At 41.0% G+C, this 19,460-nt stretch overlaps 1 protein-coding gene across 2 annotated transcripts in view; it reads right to left on the bottom strand.

The window, feature by feature from the left end:
• The window catches only part of PNPLA4 (patatin like domain 4, phospholipase and triacylglycerol lipase), a 93,149-nt gene extending 75,817 nt beyond the window's left edge, over nt 1-17,332 (bottom strand). Inside the window, exons 1-3 of one of the 2 annotated variants that reach the window (XM_075333484.1) lie at nt 17,252-17,332; nt 7,927-8,021; nt 7,548-7,683 (exon numbers count right to left, since the gene is read on the bottom strand). In XM_075333484.1, the coding sequence (XP_075189599.1) occupies nt 7,548-7,683; nt 7,927-7,940 (150 nt within the window). In that variant the 5' untranslated portion in view covers nt 7,941-8,021; nt 17,252-17,332. Of the gene's footprint in view, nt 1-7,547; nt 7,684-7,926; nt 8,022-14,089; nt 14,272-17,251 lie in introns of those variants that run through there. The other variant, XM_075333483.1, reaches the window with a different exon arrangement.
• Between the last annotated feature and the right edge of the window lie 2,128 nt (nt 17,333-19,460).

A 19,460-nucleotide genomic window follows, 5' to 3' on the forward strand; every position in this document is an offset into this window, starting at 1 on the left:
TGACTCCTATTTCCAAGACATTTCAAGCTAAAGACCGCCTGATGCCGTTGCGCTCTGCTGCCAGCATAGTAATGATGGGTGCGTGATTCCTTCTGCGCAGTTACAACACTGGTGTCCTGACCAGGCAGGCTTGGGGCAGAGGTGGAGGACCCAGAAAAGGTGGAGGAGGCAGAAGCAGTAGCGGAACTTGGACAGACAGAGGATTGACACACAAGTCGTGGGGACGGCAAGACTTGTGCAGCAGACCCTTCACCATCTATCACCATAGTTACCCAGTGCCCAGTCAGCGACATGTAACGTCCCTGTCCATGCTTACTGGTCCAAGTATCGGTGGTGAAATGCACCCGTTCACACACAGAGTTTCTCAAGGAAGCGGTGATGTTGTGTGCGACATGCTGGTGTAGCGCAGGCACACCTTTCTTAGAGAAGTAGTGGCGACTGGGCATCTGGTACTGGGGCACAGGGATAGACATAAGGTTTCTAAAATCCTGTGAGTCCACCAGGCAGAAAGGCAGCATTTCGGTAGCCAAGAGCTTACAGAGGGATAAAGTCAACCTCTTAGCTTTGTCATGGGTCGCAGGAAATGGCCTTTTATTTGTCCACATCTGAGGGACAGAGATCTGGCTGCTGTGTGTAGACGGTGTTGAGTAGGGTGTCCCTGGAAAAATGCAGGTTTGTGAGGAAAGTGCAGGCGTAGACATGATGTTGCCTTCATCCAACGTTGGTGCTATCGATGTCGATATCGATGAGAGAGCTGTACACACACACTTGTTTCCCCTTCCAAACCAACTGATGACTTACCAAGCAAACTGCCTGTTGCGGTTACAGTGGTGGAAGTTGTGCGTGGAAAACCAGGTGTGACAGCTGTCCCCATAGTCCTAGAGGATGAAGAGCGCGCGGATGCACTGGAAGGGTCAGGCGGTGGATGGTTCGCTCTGCTAGGCCGCATTGCAGCACGGTGAGCTTCCCACTGGGACATATGATATTTATTCATGTGACGATTCATGGAAGAAGTTGTCAAACTGCTGAGGTTTTGCCTCTACTAACAGAATCACGACAAATTTTACAGATCACATAATTTGGGCGATCTTTTGCTATGTCAAAAAAGGACCAGGCTAGGCAAGGCTTAGAGGGCATGCGACCTGCTGATCCACCCCGACTAGTGCTCAGAGGCACAGTGGTGGCTAAGGATGCAGTTGTAGACGTGCTACCAGTACTCCGACACTGTCCAGGAAGGCGCAAGGTAACTTCGTCGTCAGTTGCATCCTCCTCCACCGCCTCTGTTGACCTCCTCGAGTGCCTGACTGTGGGTTGACAGTAGGTGGGATCTAGAACTTCCTCATCAATTGTTGTGTTTGCACTCCCCTCACCCTCAGACCGAGCCTCTTCTTGCCCTGACCGAATATTTAAGTTGTCATCCCAATCTGCTATCTGCGTCTCATCGTCATCAGTATGTTCCTCATTGTCTATTACAACAGGTGTTTCAGTTTGTGAATAAGGGTTAACATTATGCTCAGAAACTTGTTCATCACGGCCTGAATCTGAGTCACAAAGGTTCTGGGCATCACTGCAGACAATGTAGTTAAATCAGTTTAATATTTACCCATAATAGAAGTGGGTAAATGGGTAAATATTAAACTGATTTAACTTCATCTATTTGTGGGTCATATGCATATGGGCACTATAATGGTTTTATAAAAAGCCTGGGGAATTTGTGACCTGACGGGTGACTGCATGCACTATGTATTTGCCACGTTGGTTATATTGAGATTCTCTTGCCGCATTTGCTACAGAGTGGTGGAGTATATGTTGTATGGCGGTCGCCTTTCATGACGCAATTATAGTAAAAGCAGGATATTAGGGGATCTGTTTTATATTTACTAAATCCACTGTAGCTGTGGACATTTGAATGCTGATGCGAGTAATTGAAAAATTATAGTAAATAATACTTTAATGACTTTATTGTGGTAATTTTTGTACCTCCACTCCTATTGGATTTGCGAAACTTCTCAGTCTTAGATATACAAATATTTATGTTTGTGATAATAGATATTGAGGGGAATCTCCTTATTACATATTATATATATAATTGTTCCCCTGTATTTGCCCATGCGCATTGATGCTTAATTAGCTTGATTTATGGACCCCATGGACCGGCCTTGTTTTTTGACTGGGATTTAATTGCTATACTACTTAGTGCAATATTTTAACTGTTTGTGTAAGAAATTTCAAGAAATATTTTGTATGTATTAACAAATTAAGAAAAGAAAATATGTATAAATTGATACTGACTCAAGTTTCTCATATTCTATCACACATGCCGTTGCTTCTCTGGCTAAAAGTCCACTTAGCTGTGTGTGTATCTGGGATTGGCTGACATGCTGGCCCGCCCCACTACACGCGCGCGCTTAGGGAAGGAAGACAAGGAAGAAAAAAAAAATGGCGATCGCCATTATCCCAGCAGCAGTGATCTGAATGTGCTGTTCCCGCAAACTATACGCTGAAATTTCATAATAGTGTGAGTCACAGAGTTACTTACACTATTACAGTGGAATGCCAGCTAGTAATTAGCTTGGCTTTTTGCTGCTAGAAACGTTCTCGAACGTAACTAGAACTATCGAGCTTTAGCAAAAAGCTCGAGTTCTAGTTCAATCTAGAACAGCCCCCAAAATCACTCGAACCGCGAACTGGAGAACCGCGAACCGCGCTCAACTCTAGTCACGTTGTTTGTGACGCACATCCGGCGTCATTACCGATATCGCAGTGTGTGACAAGTATGAGCAACCTTAAACGATCGCAAAAGCGGTCAAAATCGTTTGCCGCAGAGAGGTCTTCCTAAAACTAAAAATCGTTTAATGCTTATTAGTGATGCTGTTCCTCATTCCTGCGGCACCACACATCGCTGTGTGTGACACCGCAGGAGCGATGAACATCTCCTTACCTGCCTCCACCGGCAATGTGGAAAGAAGGAGGTGAGCGGGAGGTTACGTCCCGCTCATCTCCGCCCCTCCGCTTTTATTGGATGGCTGCCGTGTGACGTCGCTATGATGCTGCACGAACCGCCCCCTTATAAAGGAGGCGGATCGCCGGCCAGAGCAATGTCGCAGGGCAGGTAAGTGCGTGTGATGGGGGTAAGGGAGGTTGTGTGGCATGGGCAGCGATTTGCCCGTGTCGCACAACCGACGGGGGCGGGTTCGATCTCTTGCGATCTCGGTAGTGAGATCGCAGCGTGTAAAGTATCCTTTAGATGTCAACCTGCTGTGTGCTGATTCATTGGCAGGCTAGCAAGAGTTAATCTCTACTAGTCTGCTTGCTCCTTTAAATCACAAAGCCAACAGCTGTGAACTGTATTTTTAGGGCTCGGGAGGCCCATGATTATTGGGCACCCCTAGCGTAAAAATTGCATCCATCCAGGATTGTTGCATCCATGAGATGCAACAATCCTGAAACTTTAGCCTGATCATCACAATTGTTCTGGTGTGGTGGCAATCTCCCTACATTAGTAATGGGAGGTGTCTATGAGGCTCCCCCATTACTAATCTTTAAGCAAAAAGAAAAAAACCACAAACATTGAAAAAGTAAGTTATTTGAAATATAATACAAAAAAAAAAAAATCACTCTTTTTCACACCTGTATTAACCCTCAAATCACCTAGGTCTGACGTAATCCACACAGGGTGATGATCCTTTTTATTTTGATACACAGGCAAGAAAAAGCATACGCTGGGGGCTGCAGCCTTTAGCCATGTACTTTATCTGTGCTGGGTACTATGTTATGGGGACTCTATGCCAATTTTTTTATTTTTTATTTGTAGAGCAATAGAGACACAGAAACACTGTCTCTGATTTAAAGCAAAGCAAATCAGGAACAAAGGAGACGTGAAGCTAATACAGTGCTGCCAAAGATATTACATAAATCCAAAGAAGATCAAATGAAGGTGGTTTTATTCTACACGTTTCGATCTGTCTCCCCTCTTCTTCATCAGGAAATTCACCAATATAACAGGCTACAAGAGTAAGGCAATCTATGTATAGCAGCAGGTTTTCAAAAAAGAATGACAAAGAAGACACATGACATTCCCAGCTATCTCAAAGTCATCATGACATGGGGCTAATAGAACAATCCTTCCTTCAGGAGAAATCAGCAATAAAAAAAAATCTATTATCTGTAAATATCCCCCGAAATATTCCCCAATGTAGACAAATTAAGTGATCGAATATATAAAAAAATTAGGATAAAAAAAAAAATCATAAAAAGATAATGTCAGTCTGAATGGCTGTTTCTAGCCCTGCTTTGTAATAAAATATCCAATATAAAACAATTTGTACAGAAAGCGGAACACAATCTACAAATTTAGTAAAAGTCCTTTGCGGTCATAATAAATAAATAAAAAAATTCAAACATAGACATGCATTTATTTTTTTTCTTTAAAATTTTCCCCCCGATATCAGGATTAGAGGGGAGCGAACCTGAGATTCAATGTTCGGTGGTCATAATGAACACAGAAAAAAAACCCCAAAAAACAGAGTTCGGAGATCAGATGCTTTACATCTGCAAACCACTCGCGCAAGCATTGCTGTGTTAGGGTATGCTCAGTGCTCAGTCCAGTGTGAGCCGCTTGTAGCGTTTGATAGACTCGCACTGAAGGTAACAACAGCATGATCAAATACAGTGTGCACCCAAAAAAAAAAAAAAAAATCCACCCACCCCGGGAAAGTGATCTCTTTATGGCTGGCTGCATGTGGGTGGAGAACCTAGCTGCTCAATTAGTGACTTCTATTGGGGTTTAGGTAAAGTCTGGGTTCCGAACTGAACTTTTTCAAAAGTCTTGCAGCACCTGCCGAACCTAACTTCTACGCGTCTACTTATCTCTAATCAGGGTTAAAAAAAGGAGCAAAAGTGCAGTAAAAATTAAGCCCTAAGCATTGCAAAAAAAAGAGGCAAAACCTTTTTTAATATCTCAACATTAATATTTTGTTGAGCCATCAGAAGCAGTTGTAGGAATAATTCTGAAAATGTGCCAATTCAAGAAAGATGAAAAATGTCTTGATCATAAAATAGTTAAAAAAAAACAACTAAAATCTGCTTTTTTTTATTCCTTAAATTATAATCAATATGTTATACTAAAAACAAATAGTTATAGGGTCATCATGCTTTCCACTTTTTATAGAATCTAGAAGCAGGATTTTTTCATTTGTTTGATGTTTAAGAATCTAAAATTTTAAGTGTAATTCTTATATATAATATTTGCAGAGTGATGTTGCTTTTTGTTTTTGTGAACATTTTTCTGCAAACACAAAATAACTTTGTATTATTTGAATCTATAAGAAGTGTTGAGTACTCTACTTTCTCTGCATTGTGTATTTACTGGCTTTATCATAATTACTACAAGGCATGCATACCATAGAGGCCACCTATAGATCAGCCAACTGGACTATTATAAAGACGAGGGTCTGGTTGTAAATGATGAAACTCCTATATAATGAGATCCCAAGTAGATATTGCAGTCAGAGAAACTGAATTGTTTGTAGGAAAAGGAGGGTGGGAATTTGGACTAGAATTACAAAAAGTGTAAAACAATTGGAAAAAAAAAACCCAGGACCTTTAACCCAGGGTAACAAATCTCTGTAGAATATATATTTCTATTACTTTCCACAAATCATCAGGTGTATAGCTATAATAGGTGTAGGGGTTGCAATCGTACCCAGGCTCTAGAGACTGGTGGCCCAAATGTTTTTTTTTGCCCATATTAAAATACCATTGCTAGTAAAGATCTGTGATAATGAATGTTGTTGGAGGTTTTGCACTTGGGCCTACAAGATCCAAGTTATGTCACTGCAAGACATGTTATTAGTTTTATGTTATGATTCCATGTCACCATAAATGTAAAAAAAAGCTTACCTTCAAAGCTACTTTTCATTGGAGGACATTTAACAAAATGTTTATCAACCTGTTGACTTCTTTTATGCAAGAGGATGCTAAAAAGTCTCAGACTTTGTAAAAAGCAGTAAGCTCCATCTCCTGAAGACATCATGTTCTAAAATTTTAAACCTCCAAGATATAGCAGGAGCCCAATTTTAAAATAGGATCATGTGTCTGGAGAATGTATACACCATCACTCTACCTATTTAAAGGGGGAAAACAGTGATGATAAAAGTGGATAACAGCAGAAGCTGAAGATGATGAGGGAGAGTATGATACTCTGAAAGGTGAGGACACAGCTCAAACTTATAGAAAACCAGATTTCCACAGGACCTTTAGGAAGGACAAGACATGTATGATAAAGCCCACCATGTCCGACTGCCTAAAAATTCAAAGCAAAAGACTCTGCTGCACTGTTCAAATAAGTAGAGGATGGCTCTGGACTGCTGAAAGAATGTCAGCCTCTGACATGTGCAACCCACTTAAAATGAGAAGTAGAGTAACTATTTAAGCAACAGAAGAGGTTTTACTGTTTAGAGATAGGGAGATGAACTGTGATCATTATAACTGTATGATTGGAACGCGTCTAATCATAAGCAGTTAATAATGATAGGAGCTTGTAACTAGTGATGGGTGAGCACTAAAATGTTTGAATGCTTGCTACTCAATTCAAGCTGGTAAGACAAGTGAATGGGTTTGACGCAAATAACGAACATTATGTAAAGTCAATCATTGGCCTTTTCGGGTCTCTGCCCACATACAGATAGCTATAAACAAAGCATTTCCAGGAGGAGGGAGGGCGTGTTTTTTAGTTTGGTCACACTATGTCTAAGAACAATCTATTATTCCCTGTGAGAGCAATTCAGAGACTAAGACTGGCTCTTCGTGGGGTGCCTGCACACATCATACAGTGAAGCGAGCCTGTGCATTATGGTCGTTGTTTCACAAATTAATTATTCGAGCACTCACAATACTCAGCCGAGCTCTTCGAGTACCCGAGGACACTAATGCTCTATTGCGTAACGAGCAGTGCCGAGCAATGTTCACATCCATAACTACTTATACCCACTCATGAAAAGCAAGGGATGAATTGTCCATGTACTCTTTTATACCGGAAGTTTGGGGCCAATAAGGTTGACATATACTGTAGAACAATATACAGTAAACTCAAGCCTCACTCCGTCTGTTGCATTCATGTGCCACAAATGAGGTAGATCTGGTATGTGAAACTTTTGTTCTGAGTTTTAAAAAGAGTTTTAGTAGTTAATGATTTTAGTAATAAGTTTAGTAATGAATTTAAAGATTTAACCTCTAAACGAGAGTACAAAAAATAATTTCAATTTCTGTCATACACTACAGGCTGATCACCTAATGCAGTGCTCACTTTTGCATTAGGTGATACAGTAAATTACAGTCTATGCAGGTTTGATTAAAACCTCAATCAATTACAGTTCTTAAGAAACTAAATAAACAGCCACATGATGAAATTTTTGTCATAAAAACACAAGATATTTGATTATATCAAGGACAATGGGATTTCCATTAAATCAAGCATAGAGCTCATCAGGTTTACTGCAATATATTGCATTTACATTTGGCAAAGTCAATGATGACAATGTTGTTACCTTAATGAGTTCTTCTCTAGAGGCAAAACTTGAAACCAAGCAATTTTCTAGGCGTTTAGAGTTTGTGATTGATACATGGAGGCGATTCTCAGCTATCTCATGAGCCTGAGCAGGTAGGATCGTTTCTATGCCTTCCCTATGGCAAAGAAATGATAAACATTATTCATATTTAATTATTTAGCAAGCAATAAATATTTAACAGGTATTCTGCATTGAGCCGTGGATTCGGGAACAATGCCTTTCTTTGCATTCCATTGTTGTGAAAAAATAGTCATCTGAGTCTTTGGGTAATAGTAAAAGCTGGGGCCACAAAAAACTATAATCTTTCTCTGTTTAAACCTCTCAGACAAGCAGTGTTCTGTCATATATACTTGCTCACCTTAAGTGTTTCATAAAATCATATCTTGGTTTAACCACTCCAGGAAATCGCTTTCTAAAATCTTCAGAGAATGTGTAGAGGAAATCCTTACTTTCCTAAAAGCCAAGGGAAAACAATATTTCTACTGACAAGTCAATAAATGTATAAATGTAAATGCAGTGTGTAAAAAAGCGAAGATAGAAAAAAATAAAAGACAAAGACATAACAGATTACTTCTGCTTGTAATTAAGGACTGGTTCTCACACGTGCGGTGCTTGTCTACAGTGTTTTACCAAACCTGCCAGATGTTCCATGAAAAACATTGGGGAATTATGAATTCATATTTTATAAGACTGATTCATAACATTGTTGACTACTGCTATAAATTTTATTGCATATTAATGCATATTTTAGACTGGATTTTTTTAGATTGTGTGGTTGACACTTTTGAATAAATAACTATGATTACATTATTTTTTATATTTAGGTTCCAGGTGATGATACAATATAAGTTATAATAACAGAAACTATTACTTTTCTGATTCCAAAAAACCTTATCTTAAGTTTGTGGCAATAAATGGCTGCCACAGTCACATGACAAGACAAACCTTGTTATTGCAGGAGTTTTAAAGGGAACCTGTCTGGTGCAATATGCACCCAGAGCCACGAGCAGTGGCACACTGGACTGATTCCTACCTAACCATTCCTGTATATACTAGCATAAATAAGGAGATCTTTAGAAATAGTATTTCTAAAGATCATGTAGCATATGCTAATGAGGCCAGCAACTAGTCGCAAGGGCATTACTTCCCTTGGCTAGTCGGCCCACATAGCATATTAGCACTCTCCTGTGGGCGTACTAACATGCTAATGAATATGCAGCGACATGCACATACCTCATTCTTGATGGCTGGAGGAGGCTGGATATGCACTGCGCACTGATCCGGAGTCTCCAGCACTTTTGGTCACACTATACCTCAGTGAAGCCGGGAAGCTTACACCCGGAATCAGTTTAGTGCGCATAATCCGAAGTCCAGGGGACTCCGGAATATACCCAATGCATATCTATCCTCCTCCGGCCGCCATCAAGAGTGAGATATATGCGCGTTGCTGTGCATTCATTAGAATGTTAGTACACCGACAGGGGCGTGCTAACATGTTATGTGGGCTGACCAGCCAAGGGAATTAATGCCCTTGTGACTAGTCGCTGGCCTCATTAGCATATATTGTACTAAACAATCTGTAGAAAAAGGTTTTCTAAAGATCTGTTTAATTATACCATTATATACAGGTACGGTTAGCCAGGAATCACTAATATGCACCCAGAACTACTCGTGGTTCTGGGTGCATATTGCACCGTTCAGGTTACCTTTAATAAAGACTAGAGAGAGCCATGAAACTGTCAGTATGGTTTAATGGATATGAAATGGGAGCACAATGGTATTTATCTTCTGCTGTTGTCTGTAAATACTTGATTAAGGCCCTGTGCCCACGGGAGCTTGCTTCTGCGGATTTTGCAGTGGAAAACCTGCAGATTTATCTAGATTTTCCAGATAAATCCGCAGGTTTCAGCATGTACAGACACTCCCCATGTTATCCTATGTGACATGGGGAGTGCTGTGTCCACGTTCATGTTTCACGCGGAATGTGAGGTTGCGGAATATACTGCGGATATCCCGCAGCCGCACATAAGTGCTTGTCAATTATTCCTGCGGAAATCCCCTGCTTACCTGCCTTGATAGCAGACACCCGGTCATTTTCCCTCGGTGTACAGGAGCAGGAAGGAGGAGATGGGCGGGGCCTGCACAAGCTCTGGTCATGTGACAGCCGGAGCTAGTTCAGGCCCGCCCACCTTCTCCTTCACAGTGTAAACACAACCGAAGACAGAGACAAGTACTGCATGATGGAGGTATGAACGCCTCGATCACTCAGCATTTGTTCTGCATTGAGGATGCAGTGCCGAAGCCATGGTACTGTATCCTCAATGCAGAATGCCCGCACCATATCCGCAGGACATTCCGCAAATAAACTGCAGCATTGAAACAGCCAAAGTTGTGCTGCGGTTTTCTGGGAGATCCTGCAGAATGTCCTGCGGATATAACCGCAGGACACTTTCCCCCGTGGGCACATAGCCTAATATTTAGTTTGCTACGTTTCCAAAAGTTTTTCAGAATATGACCAATAAAACAAATAAATGCACCAAGCTAATTCTCTTTAAAGTGAATCTGTCAGTAGGGTCAACCTTCCTAATCCGTCTCTATTGTCATGCAGGTCACAGACAGTTGAATAGCGTCATACTCTGTTATCTATAATCCAATGTGTTATTCAAGCAAAATACTGATTTTTTTTCAATATGTAAATGAGCAGTTAAGATCCATGGGCTGAACGTAGATTTTAGTGAGAATCTGCCTTAACACATTTTTTTTAAATTAAAGGAGGCGTTACCACTGTGAGACACTTGTCATGACTGACAGTCTTCTCTCCTAATCTACATGACTCATACTGGTACCTCTTATTTAAAATAAGCTCTAGAGGCAGATTCTCTGGGAGTTCTCTGTCTGGCCCATAGATCATAATGGCTTTTTTAGACATTAAGAAAAAAAATCATATTTTTCTGGAATATGACATCAGATCGAAGATATCAAGGTATCATTTTAAGCATTAGAGCATAATAAATGTAATATGTAAATAAAAAAAAATCCTTATACTAACCTCACCTCTCTGACCTTTTGTTACTCACACTACCCATCCGGTCCTCAACGCATCTTCTGATCTCTCACTACTCACTCTGGAATACACAGGCCTCTCATGCACAAATGACTCTTTTGGCTTCCATGAGGCTCAAAAGTCAGAACGTGCTTCATGAGACTTGACATGCGTGCACTAAATCCTTCAAGACATCATCTCTCAGAAGCCAGAAATCCCAGCTCAGCGAGAAATATCCTGGGATTCCAGCATGAGCAGCAAAAGTTAAGAAGTTGCAACAATGACCATAAAGAGGCAGGGGGGGAAAAAAAAAAAAAAAAAGAGTATAAGGATGTTTTTTCTTTTTTTAACCTTTTGATGGCCCTCAAAAAATGGCAACCAGTGTGCATCATTTTGCTGAATCCGTGCTGAATCAGAATCTATCTATAAAACTTGAACAAAATCCACATTTTGGCAAATGCAGATTTTAGTAAAATTCAAGTATAATTCAATTTCATTCAGATTTATTAAGTCACTTTTAGTCTGGAACTAAGAGTGAATGAAAAACTTTAACTAAGGAACCTTCTCTAACGTTGAGAATTCCCTGCCGGTCCTGTGGTCCAGACAGCTTTACTTCTGCATTGGTGTTGACATTGGAAAGAAATTCTTCTCCTTCTTGTGTCTGTAATGTTATGTCTTATGTGTCCTGCTGGCTTAGCTATTGAAATTATCTAGTCAGCAAACCAACTCAAGCATGTCACCAACATGGAAAAAAGTAAGCGCTCTGTGTGGAAATCAATGCAGACATGGTGCTGACTAGACCATGGGACCTCACACTAAAACTGTTCTATCAATTTCTACTTTACTAATTTAAATCTAGCTTGACTACCCGTTTAATGCAAGATAACCATTACATAGATTGTGGAAAAAAAATCATTTTTTTTAAGGAAAAAGTGTTCACAACATTAAAAGCTGGTCGGTCACCAGTAGCTTCATACATTATTAAATAGATCACTTAGAAACTGTTGTATTCACATCGTAAATTCACAAAAGAATGGCCGTATAATGCTTTTTATAATAAAATGAGCATGTTCTGCTTATAGCTAGAGCTGATGTATTGCAAGATGCAGCAGGACTTTATGATAAAACGATGAGATAAATAGTATCACACAACCACTCACACGTATCATTCACAAGTGAGGGTTGTTAATTATTATTACAAATGCAAAAGATAAGAATTGTAAAGGGCCCAAGGCACACCCTTATGCTTATGGTATCATGCCAGCTACAAGGCTATTGTATACACCCATATTATTAAATCAGGTAGCTGACCAGTACTATACAACTGCATCCTCAAGAACAAACACACAATTCCCCCATTAACATTGCACAATCTGACTGCATCCTGCAAAGGTCATAAAATACATGAGATGTTATTTGATATTTTGGTAAAAATTCACAAGTTTGCAACCCACATTAAGAGTTCTCACTGCCTTGTGAGCCACTACACTAAAGCACAAATAAATTAAAATCAATTAACTGAAAAGTAAAATGACATCCAAAACAGAGAAATAACAATACTTTTCAATACCTGGTCACAATACTAACATCCTACAGATACAGTAGGCCCCCATTATTATTTTAGGATTCCCCACATCCAGATTCATCACAAAATTGTTGCTGCATTTCCTGCTTCTGTTTTTATACAGGCTATGATAGTTCATCCTGATTGGCTGTGTTATACCATGTGATGGTATGGCAACATAGCATTATAGAGAAACCCTTCCCCCAGCTGAACCTAAGGTCATGTCAGCTTACTCTGGTTGCTGGAATCTCCTGCAATGTAAAAAATGGTGGTTGAGGAAAGTAAATAAAAAAAATATGTTCACATATGATTTTGATTTGCACCTTATTGATTTGCTCATCTCCAAGGGGACTACCATAAACAGCCATCTTTAGATTTGAATGTCATTGAAAGGGAAATCAAACTTGCGCAGTTGTACCAGCTTTTTATAGTATCATTGCAATTAGTCAATTTACATTGGGGAAATGAGTTAAAGGGGTTATCCACTACTGAAGACAACCTGGTATTAAATGCCTGAGTCGTGCAAGTAAATTATGAAAAAATTACACTCACCTCCCATACCTATTCTGTTCCTGCAATGAGGAATTATTTAAATCTTATTTTATATAGCATTTATTTAAAATAATATTAATAAAAGTGGCATTTTACCCTATAGGGTGGTGAAAGATTGGTAATTTTTTGTTTTTATGACTAATTATTTTACCACCACATTGAGGTCTATATACTATAATACTGTTGCAGCAATGTCGGCCCAGGGCTTGAATGACATTGTTATGTCATATAGCTCAGGAGCCATTCAATGGCTGCCAATGGGCTGCTCTGCTCTTACTTCTCTTTGATGAACCTTGGACATCCAAGTGAAGTATGAGAACTGAGGGCCATCAGTGCATGATTGGCTGCAGCGCTCATATCACATGTAAATGTCAGATAAATATCTGCTACTGGAAATGTGCCAGTATGGGTCTTGAGTATAGGTTCTTTCTATTTTATTCGGGGGATTTGAGCATTTAATAAGGATTTTACAAGGTTTGAACAACCGTTTTAATACAATATTGTAATTCCGAACAATAGACTTAGGCCGAGGCCACACGGGGACTAATGCGACCTCGCATGACACTCGGCTCATGCTGGCAGCACAGCAGGAGCCGAGTGTCATGCAAATATCCCTGCGACTGAGGTCCGATCATGCTATTGGACCTCAGTTGCGAGAGGCGGGCCAGCTCTGAGGAGGGGCGGGCCAGTGCTGAGGAGGGGTGGGCTGGCATGAAGGAGGAGAGGGAGGGATTTATCTCCCTCTCTCCTCCGTAGCTGACTATTGCATTCTCGCACTCGCAGTACACCGGTGTACCGCGAGTGCAGTGCGTCTTTCTCTTGCCCCATAGACTTGAATGGATGTGAGAGAAAAAGTCTCGCATTACAGTCACAGCATGCTGCGATTGTTTTCTCGGTCCGATTGGGGCTGAGAAAATAATCGCTCATGTGTGCTGACACACAGGCCAATATTGGTCCGAGTGGAATGCGATGTTTTATAGCACTCCACTTGGTCCGATTTTCATGCCGTGTGGCTTAGGCCTCATACAATCTCTTCCTATAATGATAATACATTTTAACCTTCAGTTTGACCTTCACGGTAACATCACATTTGTAATAAAGAATGTTTGTGTTTTTAACATTTTTCTAATATAGGCATCAGTAATTGATGTCTGCATTCTCCAAGCCGTTATCTTCATGTATGTATTTCAATGCATTTAGGTTCATATTTCGTGTTTTGATGTAATTATTATTTAATTTGATCAAAAAACATTAATTAACAGCGTAAACAAGTTATTAAGTCAGAGGGCCTGATAAAGATTTATCTCTATATCTCCAAGTGTTGGCTGGCTATTTGAACTCTCAGCTTATACCTTTAATTACCTGTATTTTGTGTGGTGCTGTTAAAAGCACTGTAGCAACCAGGGATCCAGCTGAAGCCCCAGCAAAGACCTTTACGATATTCAATGTCTTCTGACCATGTTTTATAAAAGCAGATGCTGCCCCCAAGTGGTAAATGCCAAGAAATCCACAGGCAGAAAAGGACAGATTCAGATGCTGCATTGTGTTCTAGAAAAATGACAGCAAAATAGCAAAGCTTTGTATCAAGGTTAAGTGCCAGAGAAGACAATAACTTCGTCTTCTTTACAATTTTATTTAATTTTTGAATGAAAAGAAACAACAGGGCATTTGTTATATGAAGATTAGGGGATAATTCATGATTCTACAGTCTTTATCTTTAGGACGCGCACAGTGAGGATCTCTTGGTCACGTGTATCATTAGTCTCATGCCTTTGTCATCTATGGGCTCAGTGATCATTAGCATGGTGCCTTATGTTAAAATTCAGAAAAAAGGTTGCAAAATTGCAATTGACAGAAGCAATTATATATATTCCATCTCATATGCAGCCATATTTACAGGTGTATTTGTGTCATTAACATTCGGCAGCATATGGAGTCAAAATTCTTCTTTTTTGCATTTCCTTAAATCAGTATATGTTGTCAATTTATTATTTCTGGACATTTGAGTATCCCGTTGACTGTTCATGCACTAATATATTATTATGATTAATATGACTTAAGAAAATATACGTCTGTTACCACGTTTTTGCTGCCCCGGGGAAGAGATGAAGACCCTTATTCCAACCTTGGGTCACTTAATTGACTAATTATTGCAGTTTTGATAGAAATAAAATCACTATAATCTCTGATGCCAATTCTCTGATTGATCAGCTCTGTATAACCCCACCCACACCACTGATTGGAAGCTTTCTGTGTACACTGTGCATAAACAGAAAGCTGTCAATCAGTGGTGGGAGTGCTGCTATACCTAGCTCATGAATATATAGAACTAGATTACAGCAGGGTTACTAGTCCTCTTGGATTACCGCCTGCTGATAAAAATATTTAGAGGTTGTTCACTATTTTAACATTGATGCTTTATCCTTAAGATAGGTCATCAATGTCTGATTGGCCACATCCCCACCGATCAGCTGTTCCCGGTGTTGGTGGTGGCCATCACGGCTCAGTTATGGAGCTGCATAGCACAGCTTTGCTGATGGACTAGTGGCCATGGACAGTGGAATAGTGGCCACAGATGGGTAGTGCACCTCTGCCCCCTATTGATTTGAATAGGGGGCGGATATGCAGAACCCAGCTGTGGCTATTATAAAAATTGACACAATTACTGTGTAGCTCTGTACCAGAACAGTCCACCTGGGACAGCTAATTGGCGGGCATGTCGGGAGTCGCATCCCCACCCTTCAGACATCAATGATCTATCCTACTGTTAAAGTAGTGGACAAGATTTTTAATCATAACCACCCCAAGCAGCCCAGTGAGTGACAGATCACTGGAATAGGGTTTCTCTACCTATATTATGCTGCTCTCAGATTAGTTAGCAAAATCCTAGTGATAGAATTCCTTTTACAAGACTGCTGCGCTAAATTTAACACTAGAACTACTGGACTCGTGACACCTATATAGAAATACATGGTGCAAAGTAGTCAAGATGACTACCTCAGTAGTTCTAGTGTTAATAATAGCAAAAAACATCAGAAAAGATACTATCTATACAAAGATAACCAGTAAATATTCTTCTCGGGTGGCTTGGTGACTCAGTGGTTTGCGCTCAGTCTTGCAGCGCTGGGGTCCTGGGCTCAAATCCCACCAAGGACACCATTTGCAAGGAGTTTGTATGCTCTCCCCGTGTTTGTGTGGGTTTCCTCCGGATTCTCAGATTTCCTCCCACACTCCAAAAACATACTGATAGGGAATATAGCTTGTGAGCCCTAATGGAGACAGTATTTCCAATGTACGCAAGGCATTATGGAATTAATAGCGCTATATAAGTGAATATTATTATTATTATTATGCTAGGAATAAATGTTGGCTTCCATCAGTATGCAGACAATTGTGTGGCACATATATAGAATGGTACATTTACATTTTACTTTACAGTATGTCTTGTCATGTGTTATATATTTACCACCTATGCCACGGCACATGTTATAGAGAAAATATGGCCATAATCACAGTCAGCTGCAATGTGGGCATTAATATTTTATATTAACCAGAAACTAAGATTGTGGTTCTGTTTGTAAATATTAGTGTAATATTAGAGGCTCCACGGACCTTTTTTGATTTGCATACGTCCCAGGCAGCAATGCACCTAGGATTTCACTGTGTTGAGCGCCTTTGCTGGCTGCTGGCAGTGTTTTCTCTGGCTGGTCTCCCCAAGATCAGTGATTGTTTTGTCTTGCTAGTCTACTAGGCATTGCTCCCACCTGGCCAGAATCGTACTCCACACTAATGAGGGGCAATACCCCAAAACAGCTGTCTGTGGATGGATACCTGGCCTTGGTATTTCCCTTGTCATATCTTTAAACTCATCAAAGAGTTGGATATTGACTAAAAGAGACACTTAATATGGTGGTTATGGTGGTCTCCTTAACAGAGCCACTCCTTGGCTAGGTCCTTCCTGGAGGAATATCTGGCTATTTTCTATGTCGAGTCCTAACAGAGGCTCCATAGACCTTTTTTGATTTAAATATTAGTGTTGACTTTCGAAAATGGACCGTATTTGCTAGCACCTATAGTGCTGGTCTTAGCAGCTGGCACAAAATCCACAGTGGAAGCAAATATCTAACAATAACGTAGTTGCATAGAGCCAGATGACACATAAAGCAGAGGCTTTTCTGCTCTGTAGGCTGCTTCCCCCCTCTCCAACATAATACTGAGAAATGTGTCATTCTCTGGGCTGTGCCAGCTCCTCCGAGCCCAGAGCTGCAGGATCCGAGTGAGCTGCACGCAGCAAACATTTGTTATTCCAGTTCTCTGACCTTTTCTCTACTGCCATAGAAACCAGGAAGGATTTTTTTTTTTCTGCACGCCTTCCTTCCTATGTCACTACCCAATAACAGCGTATATAGTAACATCCAATAGGGATGCCAGGCTCATTCACCATGCCTGATAAAAAGGCTGCTTTTTTTCTTTCCGGAGCTAAGCTTCTTATTCAAATGTTGTATATCTTGACCTAAATCTCACCTCAAAATGGTTCTTTATTCTTCGTTTCTTTTCTTTTATCGCACATTTGGTCCAAGCTCAGTACAAAAGCCTGCCTGTACAGTACAGCTTTCCTTCAGCTGTCCCTTGCAGATATATAATTCATGGGCATGCTGTCACAGACTTTCACTTAGCGATTTCCGAGCTCACAAATACATATCACTTTTTGCTATTACACAGAAAGAATCCTATCATACTGAATGTATTATTCACAGACGTCTATGTTACTTCCCTGCGCTGACACATATAGCTAATCCCAGATATACTCACTACAATTCTACTCCTGTATCCCAGTATTTTGTGTAGTTCTTTTATGCCGTAGAGCTCCAAGAGACAAAGAAAGGCATGCATATTTTATATATCCAGAAGATTTATAGAACAGCAAGTAAATGCATGTAGCCCATTTAATACCTGTTTGATAGCACTGGAGGTTTTCGACATAATTGCTGGATTTATCACATAATAGGTTTAGAATATCATACAAAATATACAAGTTTAAGGTTTCTTTTATTATGATGCAGGACATTACGTATCAATCAGGCTGAAGAAACTGAAGATTTCAGGGTATGTGCGCACACTGCAGTTTTGTTTCTCCAGCGAAAAATGCAAACTGGCTGAAAAACGCATAAAAAAAAACCATATGCATTTTTGCTGCATTTTTACCGCATCTCTGTGCATTTTTGGGTGCATTTTTTTAAAGGAGAAACAAAATATGATGCCACAGGATTAGAGTTGAGCGCGGTTCGCGGTTCGAGGTTCTCCAGTTCGAGGCTCGAGTGATTTTGGGGGCTGTTCTAGATCGAACTAGAACTCGAGCTTTTTGCAAAAGCTCGATAGTTCTAGATACGTTCGAGAACGGTTCTAGCAGCAAAAAGCAGGGCTTTTTACAGCTACAGTGTGCAGGAGCCATCGCTGGCAGCCTGCCACAAGCTGGTAACCAAGATAAACATCGGGTATCCAAGCAAAGCGCTTTGGTTAGTAACCCGATGTTTATCTTAGTTATGTGCAGGAAGCCCACACTTCCCCGCTCAGCTCACATCGCCCCCTCCTGCCCGCGGCATGTACACACGTATACACACACACACACACACACATGGTCCCGCTCGGCTTACCTGCGGTGATGAAGTCCCGCCATCCCGACCTCAGCGCTGTCACTGTCCTCCATGGCCGCCACTTGTCACATCACCTTCTCTCGCTTCCGACCCGAGACTGACTAGCGGTGACGTCACGGGCCTCTCGCGATACTTGGCTGTGAAGGCGGCGGTCATTGAACTCAGTGACAGGTGCTGTCGGCAGTGCAGGAGATCAGCGCAGGTAATGTACCTCGCTGACAGCAGCACTTGTCATCCCCTGCAGTGACCTGGGCTGACCCATTGATATTAGCTCGGGTCACTGCATTGCTCTCCCAGCCAATGGGGAACATTCTGCTCTTCATTGACTGGGACAGTGTGGATCGTCATGGCAACCCCTTGGATTACACCAGACCTGCATTTGTTTTTCATTCTAATAAATTGGTTAAAGAGGGAATGTTTTGGAGAGTGTTTTTTCAAATAAAAATGTGTTTGTCGTCTATTTTTTTTTATTACTAACAAGGTTGGTGATGTCGTGTATCTGATAGACGCCTGACCTCACCAACCCCAGGGCTTGATGCCAGGTGACATTACACATCTGGTATTAACCCCATATATTACCCCGTTTGCCACCGCACCAGGGCGCGGGATGAGCTGGGGCGAAGCACCAGGATTGGCACATCTAATGGATGCGCCACTTCTGGGGCGGCTGCGGCCTGCTATTTTTAGGCTGGGGAGAGTCCAATAACCATGGACCTCCCTAGTCTGAGAATATCAGACCCCAGCTGTCTGCTTTACCTTGGCTGGTGATCCAATTTTGGGGGGGAACCCTACGTGTTTTTTTTTTTAATTATTTTTTTAATTTAAAATAACAGCGTGGGGTGCCCTCAGTTTTGGATTACCAGCCATGGTGAGGTTGCCAGCTGTGGTCTGCAGGCTGCAGCCGTCTGCTTTACCCTAGCTGGCTACAAAACTAGGGGGAACCCTACGTCATTTTTTTTTTCATTTTTTTGGCTAAATACAAAGCTAAGCACCCCATAGTGCCACATGAAAGGCACCAAAGGGTGCAAAATTACAAAATGCAGGAGAGTGGGACATTATGTGTCTTTCTGCCATTATAA

This window comes from Anomaloglossus baeobatrachus, chromosome 2 (genome assembly GCF_048569485.1).
Source record: "Anomaloglossus baeobatrachus isolate aAnoBae1 chromosome 2, aAnoBae1.hap1, whole genome shotgun sequence".
Classification (NCBI taxonomy): domain Eukaryota; kingdom Metazoa; phylum Chordata; class Amphibia; order Anura; family Aromobatidae; genus Anomaloglossus; species Anomaloglossus baeobatrachus.